The sequence below is a fragment of the Malurus melanocephalus genome, unplaced genomic scaffold, assembly GCF_030028575.1.
Source record: "Malurus melanocephalus ecotype Western Australia unplaced genomic scaffold, MMel_1.1 scaffold_4, whole genome shotgun sequence".
In the NCBI taxonomy this organism is placed as follows: domain Eukaryota; kingdom Metazoa; phylum Chordata; class Aves; order Passeriformes; family Maluridae; genus Malurus; species Malurus melanocephalus.
Window position 1 is genome coordinate 2471935 of NW_026623236.1, and position 16616 is coordinate 2488550.

At 40.7% G+C, this 16616-nt stretch overlaps 1 protein-coding gene across 1 annotated transcript in view; it reads left to right on the forward strand.

The window, feature by feature from the left end:
- The first annotated feature begins 11 nt into the window (after positions 1-11).
- The window catches only part of KCNQ5 (potassium voltage-gated channel subfamily Q member 5), a 269055-nt gene continuing 252450 nt past the window's right edge, over positions 12-16616 (forward strand). The window contains exon 1 of the mRNA XM_057369068.1: positions 12-370. Within this exon, the coding sequence (XP_057225051.1) occupies positions 15-370 (356 nt within the window). The 5' untranslated portion in view covers positions 12-14. The remainder of the gene's footprint in view (positions 371-16616) is intronic.

A 16616-nucleotide genomic window follows, 5' to 3' on the forward strand; every position in this document is an offset into this window, starting at 1 on the left:
CCCGGGGTGATGCCATGCCCCGCAACCACGGCGGCGGGGAGGAGGGCGGCTCCGCGGGGCTCTGGGTGAAGAGCGGCGCGGCAGCTGGCATGAAGGATGTGGAGTCGGGCCGGGGCAGGGCGCTGACGAGCTCGGCGGCCCGCGGCGACGGCCTGCTGCTCCTGGGCACCGGCGGCGCGACCGCCCCCGCCGGGCTGCGGGAGGGCCGCCGCGAGAAGCACGGCGCCCGCATGAGCCTGCTGGGGAAGCCGCTGTCGTACAGCAGCGGACCGAGCTGCCGCAGGAACGCCAAGTACCGCCGGCTGCAGAACTACCTGTACAACGTGCTGGAGCGGCCCCGCGGATGGGCCTTCGTCTATCACGCCTTCGTGTGAGTACCGACGCGCTCCCCTCTCCGTCCCGTCCCGTCCCGTCCCGTCCCGACCCCTCCCGTCCGTTCCACGGGCCGCCGCCCGCACCTGTCCCGAGCAGAGCCCAGATGCACCGAGCGGCGCGTACCTCCCCTCCCGCCCCTCCGGTCCCCGGGCATCACTCCGCGCCGGGCCACGGGGAGGACCAGTACCCCGCGAGTCGCGCCAAAAGTGCCCGGGAGGCGTTAGCGGAGGCGGGGAAGCCGCTGCCACCTGCGGCGCGGCTGTCCGCGGGCGGCGGAAAATCCCGCGCARCCCTAGGTGGGAGGTGTTGGGGGAAAGCTCGGTTCACCAGGCAGAGAGAACCGGCGGGGAGCACATGCTCGCTGTTTCCCCGGGCACCCGAGGCCGCCGGCTTGCGCGGGGGGGAGACTGCGCGGCGCTGCCGCTGATGCCACACGCCGGTGTCAGGCTGGACGGAGCGAGGGATGCCACACTGCCGGCGGGGCGCAGTGGGAGCGCCCGCGGTGCGTGTCCTGCCGAGCGGATACCGAGCGCTGCGCGGTTTGAAAAGTTACCGCCGCGGAGCCGAAGCGCTCGGTTCTGCCTCCAGCGTGTTTTCCGGGCGCGCCTGGTCCCCGCCTCGCAGGGAGTGCGGGTGCCGCCGCCTTTCCACGCGTGTGCTCGCCGTGGGTGCGCGGTGCCGCGGGATGCTGCGCCCCAGGTGCGCCCATCTGCCGCCCGAGGCAGGGGAGCGAGCGGCTCCGCGCCGGAGGCTTCTCCGCCGGTGCCTACCGCTGATGCGCTTTTGATCTTAGCAAGTGACGGCTCCTGTCGCCTTCATTCTGAAAAAGCCCGTGACAGAAATGCGTGTTCCGTCGCATCGCTCAGTTGGGGAGCGGTACTGTCGACGCGCTGCAAAACTTACGTTGTTTTAACTTCAAAAGGCTTGGCCGGGACACCTGTGCGAGGGGACCTGTGGCTGTCCCTGCTCTTGCAGTGTCCTTACGGTCAACCATGTTCCTCAGTTCATTAGCAATCCTCTATTTTTATTAGTTTTTGTAATATTTAGGGGAAAGGCCTCTACTCAAAATCCTTTTGGATGGCTGAGCAAAACGTTGAATATAGTCTGGCGCGGAGTTGTGACAATGGATCGTATTCCTAGGTGAAAACGTGATCAATTACAGAGGAAGGAAATTAGGCATTRCTGTGTTGGGGATATAAAACAAGGTATTGCTATGTCTGACTACAGGAAATGTACCCTAAACGAATCAGAGTATTTAACTGATACGCTGTAAGTGACTGTTGTTCCATGATAGTCATGGAAATCAAACTAGTGGTTGCAACAGCTTTGCTAAAAAAGCAACTGTTCTGTAAAAGCTGTTTGACAGCATGAAGAATGCTTCTCTCCCAGCACTAGGACAACCCCCAAATCCTACTTTAATAGCAGCTTTTGTAAGTAAAAAAGTGCTTTGCCAAAAACATGGCAGTCTGATTAATAAGATACTTTGYGGATACATTCATTTAGTAGAGCACAAGTGCTATAGATAGCAAGCAGTAGAAATATGCTTCATGTTGTATATTGTTCAGTAAAGGGATTTTTGTCCACTTAGGGGATCTTCCATTCTCTCTGTTTCACTCTGAAAATCAGCTCTTACACCCAAAATTTTCTTCTTGGAAGGCATTTATTTGGTACATTTTGCTGTTGGCATTCCTACAGGTGTTATCCTGTGGCCTAGAGGGATGTAAATTAGTCTTGTGACAATCACTAAAATATGTACTAGGAATCATTTTACTGCAGAGCCTGAAGTTGCCGTACAAAATATGCAAACCAGTTTTGGACCTTTCTTTTTGAGTTCATGATGAAAACCTTTAAAACCAGAGAAGTTCAAGTTGAAAACACGATTGACAAGTTTAAACCTAAAAAAAAAAAAAAAGGTAGTAAATTTCCAAACAGAATGGAGTCATGACACAGCAGCACTGTAAACAAGGAAAATTGCCAGCTGCGTTTAGATAATTGTCTGCATAGAAAGAGTGCCAGTTTTAATTTTTAATTGCAAATGGCAATTTTGGCAGATGTAATGCCAACATTACATCTTTTATCGRAGCAGATCTGTGTGAGAGCTTGAAACATTCCTGTAGTGTAAGGCGCCTGGTAACAATATTACCTTTAAGGATCTGTTTCTGATACAGTGTTTAAGGTGTATTTGAAGTTCCATTGGATTTCAGTTTGACAGCCGGCCTTATTGCCAGTCTATAAATTATTTTAATGTATTTGTATATTCCTGATTTAATCATAGTCAGATAATAWGATAGTGTTTTTGGTGTTTCAGGCTCATTTTTTTCCAGCCACCTGATCAAATATAGTTGCATATTGGAAAACAGACTTTCTTAGAGAATTAAAACCCAAAACATAATTAAAAAGCCACAACTATTTGAAAAAAGTGAAGTCTTGAGACAAGTAGCTTGGAGTTGCAAAGACATTATAAAGTACGTGAATGAGATATCTGCTTCCACCACTGCTAAGCTATTCTCGACTGCAGGGGAGCCCATTATAGCTCTGTACTATTTCTGGTACAGGAATGGGCTATCTGGGGTGAGACCTTTTGAGTAGATCATTGGTCTCCTGAAACCTCACTCTGATATTCAGATTGAAGTAAYGCAAGGGTGGTTACAGAGTTTTGGTTTAAAAAGGCTTTGATCTAGCAGTTTGTTTAGATTTGGGTATTTGTTTTTTAAGTGAGAAGTAAGGAGTTGAAGATTTGTTATAAATAAGAAATCATTCCTGCAGTGATATTTTCATTTATCATTTCCTTAGGGAAAAACACTTTGAAGCTGAGAAGTATGCCCAGTTTACTCTTCTTTTTTCTTTTCACCCTTCCAAATAAGAGAAAAATAGGCCCGCCAGCTAAAGAACGAGTGTAGTGACCTACATTCAGAAGTCAATTGATTAGTTTGTTTGTTAATACAAACTTGACAAATTTTGGAAAAGACAGCTATTCTGCAAACTTCTACAATTAGGGGAAGAAGTTACTGTTGAGCAAAGACCATTGATTTCAGTAGAGTTGTGCTGGGGAGCAGAGCCATAAATTACATTTCTTGACTCACTCCTTTTTTGTGCACCTCAGTAGTTCTTTATATCGAAAGCCCTATTAAAGTTTAAGGGAAGTTTTTGAAAACCTTCTTTTCAGACACCAGTTTTCTGCTCTTAATCATTCRGGGGCACCAGAATATGAACACTTATAAAATCAGAAAAGAACATTCATACCATTTGTGCGCAATGAGTCAGTAACTTAAACTCCTGCTAGTAAAATATTTATGCCACACCACATCACCTACACATGGAGCCACGTGCGTATTTAACACGTGCGCTTACATTAAAAGGCTGTGATATTGTAACTTACATTAAAAGGCTGTGATATTGTAACTTTTCAAAGGCATTGTCTTGACATACGGTAGGATTTCTTTCCCTTATTGCTGCTGCAGTTTATTATGGGTTGTTTGGTGTGATAAAAATGTACAGCCATTGCATCAGAATGATCAAAGGGGAATCCCAGATTCGTTGCAAATTTAAGTCTGGGTTTCATCTTCAGTTATCGTAAGAACTTTTTATTTTTTTTTCTTCATTGACATTTTGAAAATGAGATGGCATGAGATGTTCAGAAAAAAAAAAAAGACTGCTCTTTGATTCTGTTTATACTGGTAGCATATAATTAGTTGTATAAGTTTCCTAATTTAACATGTTGGATTTATTTCAGGAATAATAAAGTTTCTGTTTCTTACTGATTTCTTTGTAATATATTCCATGCAGAAGTCTTTAACATGTATTGTGGGGTTGTCMTTGTCTTGACAAAGCTTTTGCTCTGGAAGCTCCTGAATCCCAAGTCACACATCTGGATGGGCGCACAAGGGCAGTAGCTTTGCATGACCTGTGCTGATAGGTTTTCATGGGCATACATCAGTGGCTACTGCGCAAGATAAGGTACAGTGCCAGTTGAATTGCAAGAGCCTGTATGATATTATTCTTGTCTTTYGCGTTATTGATGGAAAAATTATTTCTGGAAAAAAAATCTAATGATGCCATCAAAGATTTAACTAGATATTTTAGCTTTCCAGATCTGCCAGAAAGGATATAGCTTAGTAATGATCACGATGGCTATTGAGCAGCAGGCGAGCTAACAGAGCTGCATCACACCATGCCCTTTGTATAACTGTGGAGCTTCCATAGTCTGATTAGAAAACCAATAATGTGCAACAGCCAAAGGATTTGCTTTTTCTCATACTATTGAATGTAGCAGAAATGATTTTATCTCTTTATTTTTTCCATCTTAGGGCATCTAATGAGCTCCAGGTACTCTATGAGCAGCTCTACAGCTTTCATCTTTTGAAGCACCATTTCAGAGCCAGGATCTGGTGCTGTTAGGGTAATGATATATTTCTATATGTTTGTGAAAGATAATAACATGATATTTATAATTAACAAATAACACRATTGACAACATAAATATGCAGCAAATAAAATCATACAAGATACTGAGGAGGTAAAAATTTAAAACTCTTTAACTTAGCACCCAAACTTCAATAGGCATTTTTGTTGAYGGACAATGAATGAAAGTGGATATTTAGATGCACTTCACTCTAAATGTGCAGTGATTTGCTGCACGTTTGCATTTGAAGCCATCTGTGATTCTATACGTGTGCATATTTCTCACCAAAATGTTGTTTTGGAGCAACCTTAGGAAGTTACCCAGTCGAGCTGGGAGATACACTCCTCCCAGTTGTGTGAGACAGCTTTGTGTRGATTGGTCTTAAATTTCACTGGAAGGAGGTCCCACCACATTGCTGAGTAATCTGCCGGTCTGCAACACCTGTCTGTAGAAAAAAGAGGGGGCTTGACATGGCAAGGAAAGAATGCAAGAACAACCCTAAACCTCCAAGATGACGGTTTATGGTCCCTTTATTGTCCCTTTATGTATGCTCTGTCACTGCTGAGAAGATTTTGGTTTCTTTATCACTGTGATTCCCTTCAAGCAGGTGCAGGCTGCTACTAGGTCACCTGTTAAACCACCCTTCAGTCAGACCAGACATGCTCAGCTCCTTCAACTGCTCCAAATTAGACAAAAGCTCAAGACCCCTGAGTATCTTGGTTGCCCTCCACATCTCCTCTGTCTTCTGCTCATCCCTGTTCAGCTGGGAAGGAGCACAGCTGGCTGACACAGTGACTAGAGAAGAAAACTTCCTGCAGCCTGCCAGCTTCTCCACTACTCTTCTAATGTAGGTGCTTGCTGCTTGCCTTATTTCTGATGAGAGCATTCTGCTGGCTTGCTCAACCTGCTGTGTCCACAGAAATGCCCTTTTTGCTGGGCCTGCCACCCCAACAGTGGGGTCCCAGCCTGAATGGATACGTGGGATTATATAATACTGGTCACATCCAGTATTTTCTTGTGCTGTCTCAATCACTATGTACTGACCAGAGGGTGGAGATGTAACAATCTTTATACCCATCTGCTCCTGCTTTGTGATTAGCAGAGGAGAACAAATGCTCAGCCATGCTTTATTCCTCTTCTTTTCTGGTGTTGTTCATGGACAGCAGTTCTCTCCTGGAACCCTGTCACAGGTATTAAATAACATCTGGCTTCTATTTTTCATTTATTTTTTGGTTGGTTTATTTTTTGTTGGTTGGTTGGTTTGTTGGAGAGCTATTGTCCACCTCAGGATTTGCAGTGGATAAGTAATCAGGAATATTTATGCTAACCTTAGTAAAATACTGTTTCATATTTATTTTTTGAGGCTTGATCTACTAAATTTTCTCATTTGTACTGGCCCTACTTTCTGACTCAAGAGTGGTGATCCAGGGGAGACAACCAATTTGCCATAAAAATCAAATTTGATCCACAGCCTTCTACAAAGAACACTACAGAAGGCTTTCTTTGAGAAAGAGTCACCAAGACCTGCAACAGGGAAAGTTCATGCATGTGGACTTTCTTCTGTTTGTCATAAGTTTTATTCCTGAAATGGGATTAGGAATTGTGTTTAGGAAGGTGGACAGTATCTTAGGTTAATATTTGTGTTTCAGATAAATGTACAACCTTTGCAAGCAGAATCTTCCTCAYCTTAAAGCAAGAAATGAGTTAAGAGATTTCTTTATCTTTTTGCTGTAATTTTTTTCTCCCCTTGCAAAACCCTGGATGTAATTGGCATTACATGTGGGGATGRGACTCCTATCTCAGCTCTGTTTTTCTTGGTGTGCCAGTCTCTGGTGTGGCATTTCTTGTCTTTCTTATTGAGTGTCTTCTATGATGTGGGGGCTCTTGGGGAACTTTTCATGGTCTCATATGATGAAAGAAGTTGCCCACAATTACAGATTTATTCCAAGGGATGGTATATGTATTTCTAGTATGGCATTAAATATGTGTTCTYGAAGGAGTAGTGAATTAAAGAAAGAATTTATAAAGATTTTAATTGTGTCTGAGAAAGTATTTGTGTGACAGGTTTTCAAAGTAGGCCCTGGATAATATCTTAATGATCCAAACACCTTTTCTCACSCCAATACTTTCTTAAGTTTCTGCGTTGTTCAACTTTTTTAATCAAAAATAGGTCATGATATCATTCAGATTTGATGCACTTTCCATGCTCCACATCTGCCTATATTTTTAATAGCTATTCACCATTTTACTTTTGTAGCTTAATTAAGTTTCCTGAATTGGATGAAAGCATAATTGAACTAATACTTTGCAATAATTTCAAATAATTTGTAGCATCAAATGGAATGCCAATGTTTTATCAATTAATAATAGTGATTTCCTTATTCATGAGAATAAGCAAAATTAACAGACTTTACAGTGCTCATAAAAATGCAGTTAAATTTTTAGTAATTGTTTCAGTGGAAAGGTAAAGCACATGGTTTGTTCCTTCATTAATCTTCTTTTTATGGAGAAAATATATAGAAGGACAACCTTTAATTCCTAGACAATGTAAATTGGTGACAGTGCAAATAAATATCACTGTAATGAGGTAGTTACTTCTTACTAATTCAAAAGTAAAACTTTTTTTGCCAAGTGTTTAACATTCTTATATGGTTCATGTTTTCATTAACATAAGTGTCTTGTAAAAATTAATGAAATTTGCAAGTGATTTTAATCAGTGACTCTCCAAAGTGAGGGTCCTGCTCACAGGTAGAATAGGTGGAGTAGAAGGCATGAATAATACTATCTAACAAAAAGCCTTGAATATGAATACATGGTGGACATAATTTACTRCCTTATTTCTAATGAGGCAGATGTTTGTTTCACAATGAATATTGCTTTTTCCCATTACAATCCATTACAGCATGCATTCTTGGCTTTTTTTTAGTTAATGCTGGTGCATTGAGAGTCACTTTTAAACATGTGTTACGTGGACTATACTGAGTTTGGGGAAACTTGCAGGTTTTTTTCTTCTTTCTTGTTTTCTATGTGATATTTTTCATTTATTTTTTTAAGTTGGTTTTACAGATTTCCTGTAAGAGAGCAGATGTAGATTACCCAAGGGATTGCCACCACAGATCAGTTAAGGTAGAAAATTCATGAACTGTAAAGTTTATCAATTGCAAAATAATTTTAAGGAGTTGCCCTTTCATGTSCAAAAGCTCCATCCCTTTAAAGATATTAATTAAAAGTTCAAAGGCTGTCTTATAGGTCAGCTGCACCTAATCAAGAAATATTTTCAATTTTCTGTTGAGCATTAGATTTATCTTGTGATAGCTATCTGAGTTGCAGTGTAATTGCGTTACAGGAAGCTCAGCAAAACGTTCATCATTTTGGGCACTGAAGTGTAGTCTCAGACAGTGTCTTCTGCTTGAAAGACTATGTGATTATTTCTTAATATATTAACAGTCTGCTCCAGTGATTCAGAGGTGGACAGAGCCAGACACAACTGAAATTGGACTTCATCCAAGAAAATCTTAAACATAAATGTGTGTGTTTTCCTTAACAGAGATGGACGTAAATATGTCTCTAAGCATTTTCTTGAAGAGTGAATAATTTTCAAAGGCATGAAGTACCTGCAGTTTCCTTTCATTATTCTATTGTGCATTCAATGGGTAATTCACTTTTTTCTCCCCACTTGTAGAGAATGAAGTTTAACAAATGAATCATGCTCTTAAACTGATTAGAAATAATGAAGAAAGGAAGTTCAGTACATGCCCACGTCTTGATTTAAGCAATATATTCCTGTTTGTCTTGGCTTTCTTCTTGCTTTGAGACTGTAGTTTGACCAAGCAAACATTAATGCCTTTTGAGATTTCTGTAGAGTTTTAATTCTTTTATTGCAGTCGTACCTGATACCATATGGAAGGAACAGACTGGTGCCAGGAGTCAAATATGACCAAACGAAGAGAAGAAAAACTTTATGCTTGGAGGAAAAAAAAAAATGCCACTGAACACATTCAGATACCTCCTGTTTTACTTGTGTCATAGATTAGAACACTTGCACACACTCTTGAGGTCATTCAGTCAGAAATAGCATCTAACTTCTCCCAGGGYATTAAATTTAATTGCTTTATGTGGCCTAAGCTCATCCATAACTGTGGTATCTGAGAATTACTCATTAGAAGCAAATGCACAAATCTTTCCCTTCAAAGTTCTTGTGATAGGAGTGSATTTCAAAGTTACTACTGGGACCTTTCTGAATATGTGTAAGAGTCCTGACATACTTGAGAGAGTCTTTTGTGGGAAAATTAAGATGAAACATTATTTTGGATGCATTTCTGTAGGTAGTGGGGATGAAGGGCCACTGATCCTTGGCAGTGAGTTTGAAAATGTGTGTCAATCTCTCTGTGAGAAAAGTCTGTATCAGCAACTGCAGCTTTTTAATGGTGAAAATGTCCTGTTGTAGGAGAAATGACAGGGCAGTGGTGGCTCAGCTGAAGGTGGCCTGATGGGGCTGCTGTGGTGTCCACACGGCTGCCAGGCTGGTGAGCAGGTGATGTCCTCTTCCCTTCAGGTAGCCCAACGCTGGAGAAGAGGAATTGCCAGTTTTCAGGAAACCACGCGGCTAATTCATCAGCTTGAAAAACTCTCTTACATCAAAGGAAGTTAAACTGGCTGAGCTTAGAAGAAGACTCTGAATGCGTTAAGAGGAAGGAAGTCTCTTTTTGTGTTTTCATCTCTGTGCAGTTGATGTTCATCTGCAGAGCCAGGTTTATTCACGTGTACCAGAGGAACCATTGCCACAGGAAGGAGCACAGCCTTGCTCTTTGCAGCTCTGTGCAAAAGGACCTGTGTAGATGGCAGGAAGTGTAAAGCTGTGTGTGACCGAGCTGCTTGCAGGTTTCTGTGCAGCAGGGAGGGAGGAAGAGCCTGTGCTGGCAGTCAGAGGGCTTTTCTCAGACTTGTCTCTCAGACCCTTCTGAATGTAGTTGTGAGAATTTTGAAGCATGGAATCATAGAATTATTTAGATTGGAAAAGGCATTTAAGATCACACAGTTCAACCATAATCCCAACAGTGCCAAATCCCCCACAAAACTGTATCCCTGAGTTCTATATCTACCACAGGTCTTTAAAATACCTCTAGGGATGGGAACTCAACCACTCCCCTGAGCAGCCTGTTCCAATGCTTGGCAATSCTTCTGTGAAGGAATTATTCTTAATACACAATCTAAACCTCCCCTGGCACATCTTGAGGCCACTTCCTCTTGTCCYWTTGCTTCTTACCTGGAAGAAGAGACCCACCCCCACCTCACTTCAACATCCTTTTCTCATGCCTTTGGCCCCAMCTACTTGTGTTCAGTAGAAATTTAATAAAATGTTGCTTCTTTGAGGAGGTTCCATTTACCCTTCAGGTGCAGCTGTGGTTAGTTGCAGTAAGYGTGCATGCTCTCAAATGATTTTTTCAGCTTCTAGTTGTTGAATCTGTGCAGGTTTTGCTYTTTGATATGTCCCAACTGCATTTGCAGACTGAAGATGAAGCAGAATTTRGATGAAAACCTTTGCTTATGTCTGGGGGTGTTGTAAATTTTTATATAATACAATTTGCTCTAGCGGACGTATTTCTTTCTCCTTTAGCTTAGAAACAAGAGATTTCATTTGGTGGTTGGAGAYGCTGTCTGGAAAGAAGTTATCCTTCCTCAAAGGTCACATAGACAGACTACTGACTGAACTCATGATTTGTCTTTGTAATAATCTGTTTGCTGGGTGGGGTATTGGAGTTGAGAGATTATTGTAGGATATAATGAGACAGAGGATGGTTCTGAATTACAAAAGCTCTTTGGAAGGACTTTTGATTTTCATCCTGAAAGTGCTTGTAAACATACTTTTTTGCTGGTATTATTAATAGATATAGGCATTTACAGAGTAATTGCTAGAAACCATCAAACTGAGCATTGATAAAAGCTCTGTCTTTCCTTCAGGAATGAGAGCAAAAACCCATCTGAAATGGAGAGATTTTATAAAGCTTCAGAAGTTATAGTTGAGAAATTCTCCTATGGAGACATGAAGGCCTAATCTGAAATCCTCAGTGCTCCTACATTATGTGTGGGCACTCTGCATGAGATTTTGCTGTTTAGAGATATTACATKGGGAGAGTTGTGAGAGCATTTGTGGCACTGCGGAGGGAGAAGAAGTTACCTAGGTGGGAAGGAGAATTTATGAATGTCTACTTGACTGTAACAGTACTTAACTGATAGTATATATTACTTTCAGGTTAGAAATGTGTTTGTCTTCAGTTAATATATTTTTAATATTTTCCCCCTGTTTTACCTGTTTTCTGTAGAGAGAAAGCTGAAGCAACAGTATGGATCAATTTACTGGATTTATATATAAATAAAATATGTTATTGACCTTCACATTTTTCTTCCATCGAGGTCTCAACCCTGTATGCCGATCTGAGGAAATAATCAGTAATATCACAAYGTGGAAATTTTGTTCAGTACCTGTTTGTGTTCCTGATTGCTTTTCCTTTGGTAAATACTCCTGTAACTCTTGCTGAAGCTGAGCCTCAGCTAGTTTCTTCTCATCTGGGTCCACTCTTTTCGGGAGCTTAAGACACTTTTTAGCTGCTCTTACAGGTAATTTCATGAGAAGGGCTGCAGCTGGACAGCAGGATGCAGTCCAGTATCAAACCTCCAGAATGGCCACATCTGCAGCTGGAGGAAAACCTGGGAAGATGCATCTGAAATACCCTTTGGTATTCAGAAACTTGMTGAGAAACAACAGTCCTCGGGGACTTTTTCCGGGGAAAGAGATTCAGTCAGTCTTATACTTGTCCAGGGAATTTTTCCTTGAAACCATAACTGAGTTAATAATACTCATGAAATATAAAAGACATCTAAAAGCATAATAATATTAGATTAAATGTTRTTATTTCTGCTGTTCATGAATGGGAAAGCTGGAGCTGAAGCAACTGTACCAAATTGAGCACAAATTGACCAGTAAGTGTCAGAACCGAAATATTTTACTTGGAAAAATCCTTTGTATGATTTTGCTCACCAGTATTTTTTTCATATGCCCATTTCTGTAAATTATCTCACCACAATGAAAAGTCATGGCATTTTTTTTGGCTTGCCTTTATCACCAGCTTTAGGAGTTAAATAATAAACAATGKTATGGATAGTGACTGAAAACCCAGCTATGTTAAGATAAAACAGTGGCATTTCAGATCTGATCTGTATCTGGAAAGTAAGATTTACTAGGAGAGTGCTCAGTTATTGAAGAAATACGGTTTTATGAAATTTTGATTGTGTTTTTCAGGCTTATTAATCSGTGACAAAGTTGTATTCTTTTCTATTTTAAGTATCAAAGAGCTAAAGCTCTGTGAAGTGAGACTTAAATGAAAAYGATCCTGGCTGAAAAATGTGAACAGTTGTAAAGATTTTGAAGCAATTTACAGAAGAGTCAKTCAAGAGATCTGACATGTGTTTCAGCTTCGGAAATGGGATCAGTGTAGTAGGGAGGCCCATTCATCTCCAGGTCTGCATTTAGCATCCTGCAGTGAGCAGTGACTGCCTCCATCACAGTCCAGCGTGTGGAGCCCACGGGGTGTGTGCTGTGGTCAGTGTTTGCAGATGGCTCAGTGATAAAGTTCTGCTTTTGGCCTTGTCTCTAAACGTGAGGGGTACTGTAATGGATATGGGACCTTGGCAGGTTTTGCTGTTCCAARTATGGATCTGTGGATTAATTTCGAACCGAGGGCTGCCTTCCCTACCTCTAGAGGGTGTGCAGGTGGCAGCAACAAATCACTGCACATGTAGCTCATACTGTTCTCTGGCAGGAGAATAAAATTGTTATCTTGCAGTCTAGCCCTGGGAATTGCTGGTTACATGTTCTGAAAAATCATAGGCATGTTAATGTGATTAAAAACAGTAATTAATGAAGAATACTGGATAATTGTAGGAATACCTTGTGAAAATGGTGGCACATAGAAATACGGTTCTGAAAGATGTAATTTACTAATCTGAAAATTCCTTTCATGGAACAAATGCAGAATATACAAGTTAATGTTTAAATAATCCAAATATTAAAATAATCCTGCATTTTTCTAAATCACTGCAGGCAACACATGTCRCTGTCTTTTATTCAGGTAACCCAGACATCATTGTTGAGATGGACCTTTATAATTCCTAACATGATTTCTGTCTACCTAATATATAAAAGGTATGACCTTTCTGTCACCACAGCTCAAATTATTGTGCAAAATCTTAATATTTTGGATCTTGACACCTCCTTCTGTCTGGACTCAGCCATATGCTCTCTGTACTCATCCCTGTGGCTGTACAACCCCTGCTCCTCAGCAGCTTTTCTTACTGCTCCCTCTTAGCCTAGGGAGAAAGTGACTTCTCTTCACTTTCAATAGCTGTAAATAGTATCTGGCTAACTCATTTCTTAAATACATTTATAAGTGAATAACAAAAGCAGAAAGTCAGTTTTGCATGATTCATTAAGTGGAAGGAAACAACAAATGGAACTGTTCCTTTTTGTTGGGTCTGACAGCCTCAGCAGCACATGATAGAAGTGCTCTTTGTAAACCAATAAACTACTGCCAGCAGCAGACTGACATGGRTGCATTTCCAACTTACTGCAACTAAACCCAGCTTCAGTGACTGTAACTGTAACTAAACCTGTGATGTGTGTTTTTTCAGGCACTTTTTGGAAGTGACAATTATTTTGACAGATGCTGAACTGTTGCATGGGCTGGGAATTTCCTTGTAGAATGATTTTATGGAGATTAATTATCACATGGTTGATGATAATTAACTTCCTGCRTTGTTTGTCTTTGTCTGAAGGTACTGAGGTAGAGAAATGGGTGACTGGTAGGAAAACAGGCAGGATGGCAGCACAGCTTCTCAGCATGTGGCAGGGAAAACTAGGATGCACATGAATTAGTAGTGCTAAAGATACACCTAGTTTTACAATATTCTCTGAGTTTGGGAGGTAAAAAAGCTGCCAAATTAAGTCAATGATAGAGACTGGTAAGAACATGGGGGAAACAGTCAAAGGATACCGTGGAAGAACATACTGAAATGAGTCTCATGGTTTCTTTGAAACAGGTTGCTGTCAAAATCTTAGGGCTTGACAATCTTTSAGAAAGGAACACATGAATTGGAGTAATTTGTTCATTTTCAGGTATGGTTTTTGAAAGCTGCTTCTCCCAAAATACTCTTCTACGTCTGTATACTTTTGCAATCTCTAGTATGGAATGAGGATGGACTTAATGTTCTTGAGATTAATTAATTTCAAGTGATCATATCACTGTGCTATCATCACTGTGTCTTTTGGGACATTCTACCAAACCTCTAAAACTGTGTATAAATTTTGTGCAAATTCTTCAAAAAGMGGAGTGAAAAAGAGTATTTTTGCTCGTGATCTTGGATGAAAACAGCAATCCTGATCTGTGCAAGTAAGTGTGTTAAATAGTTTTTCTATCTTACAAACTAACCTCTGGTGTTCAAAATTGACGTATATCAAGGTAGGTGGTGTCTAGATAGGCTGAGTCCACTGTGTTTGCCATTTCAGTTCTGCATTGGATCATTCAACACACTGTGTTTATTAAAACAAACCTTTGTTTTCCCCGAAGACATAACAAACAAGACTGTAAGACTTCTATCCTGAGGGGGAAAAAAAACCCAAAATCACTAAAAAACCTTAACAAAACCCACTGGATTTTTTTTTTCTTCATGTGGAGAGTCATGTCAAGCTTTTGAGTCCGAAGTGTTTCTAAATTCTTTTTGCAGTGGAAAGGTGAAAAAAACTATTCTTTTTCTTCTTTGAGTGTATAGGTGTTTTCTAACATACCACTCAAAATTAAGACATATGACTTCCATTTGAATGTCTTTTTAGCTACTCTGCCAGTAATTTTTTCTTCTTTTACCTTTGCCCAGTTGGTTTCCTAAGGGACTAATGATCTTTTCTTGTGGCTGTGCTCTCTGATTAACTCAAGTTATCACTCAGAGGATGAAGGAACTGGAACCTCAAGGCTTACTAATGGTCACCCTTGTAAGAGGGATCCCATGGATGCTGCTGAGGGTGAAAGGAGCAGAGTTTTAGCACCGTGGTTTATTTCTTTTGAAATTTCAGCGCCATTCCTGGCATTTACCTCACACTGTTTTGGCGTTCAGAAAAGTCTGATGCATTCAAGCATGTAGAATTTATAAATATATGTATGTATTTATGTATGTRTAAAAGTGCTGACGTACATTGCTGTCTGCATTAATAAAAGCAAGGACATGATTTATATTTTGTTGAGTCAAGCACTAGTACTTTTGGATAAAGAAGTCTTTAGCAGGTACAAATGGCAGGCCAAATTCTAAAGCTGTTTACTGGCCATTAGTTCCAGGCTCAATCCAGCAGCTCTTACTCAAGCAAAATGCCAGTAAAGTAATAGGATGCTTTTATCTTTTCAGTCTTGAATTTTGTAAGTGCTGTGTAATTTTTTTCTAAATTGCCCAGGTTTCTATCAACCCCATGTCGTCCTGTCTTGTGCAGCCTCATGAGTGACTGCTTGTGCAGTGTGAACTGTGATGTATTCTATGGTAAATCACCTGCAGCTGTAATGTATCACAGTACGCTGTAGACAGTGTTTTTACATTTTTGCTTTAATCATTTGCGATGAGTAACAGAGGCTGTAAGTGGCAAAATACTTTGCCTTGAAAAGTTGCCGTTGAAATGCTGCTGCAAAAGTAACCACAGAGTTTGGAAAATGATGTGGTACAAAATAACCTATTTTGCTACATGCCGTTTTTGTTCATTTCTGAAAATGATTGTTCTTTTGCAGGCATGGAGATCTGGATATGTTTCTAATGTAAAACGAATGGGATGTATTTCGGTTGTTCAAATAGCTCTTTAATGTATTTTAGTTTRATGGCTGATTGTGTATTTGTTTCCAGCCTTTTTGCAAACCAGTGTTTAATGGCAGAGTTTGCTCCATGACAAACACAAGTGAAGAAAGTTGCTTACAAGAACAGTCTGAAAACCCGTGTGCATTATTGTAATGCTGCTGTTGTTAAGCTGTCCCATTGCTTGGAACTTACTGCCACAATTCTTGACACGTAGCTGTCAACTGAAAGAACTCCTTGCAACTCCAGCTTAAGACTTATCACTTCCCATTTAGAAAATGAYCTTACAGGTTAGTCAAATGACTGAGCTGCTACGGAACAGCAGCTGTCTTGGAAAGTTCTCAAAATTGGCATGGATCGCTTAGYGGTCTCTCCTTTAATTGCTGTCCTCATTGCTTGTGTATGCARTGCTTATCAATGACTGTAATTGCTTTATAGTTCTCAGACCATTCTCTAATGGCTAGGATTAATTTTTAGCTTTTAAGCAGAAAATACCTGGGGATTAATCTACTGGTTTCTTTTGTGTATTTTCTAGCAACTTGGTGTAAATTGCTAATTATTAATAACACCCTTGAGGCATGAAAACAAATGTTCTCATGATGAAATATATTTTCTTTTGAAATCTCTGGGACCATGTCTAGTCCAGCTGATTTACATAACTTCCCTGTGTCGTATTGTGAAAGAATAAAATATAAAACAGCTCAGCTGCACCTGCTGTCTTCAAGATGTTTCTGAGTAAACAGTCCCAGACAGGCATGGGACTTTTTTTGTCATCTCTGGTCCATTGCCCACCTGTCCTGCTAAATACAGTGCCCAACCTCATCATTTTAGCTTAAGGTGAATGACAAATTCTCAGCATGAGCTGCTGCCTAAGTCTGATTTTGCACCAGTTCGATGTTTGTCGGTCATTAAAKAAATTAAATCTGGCTGGAAGATTGTCTGTAGGGAGGTATGATCA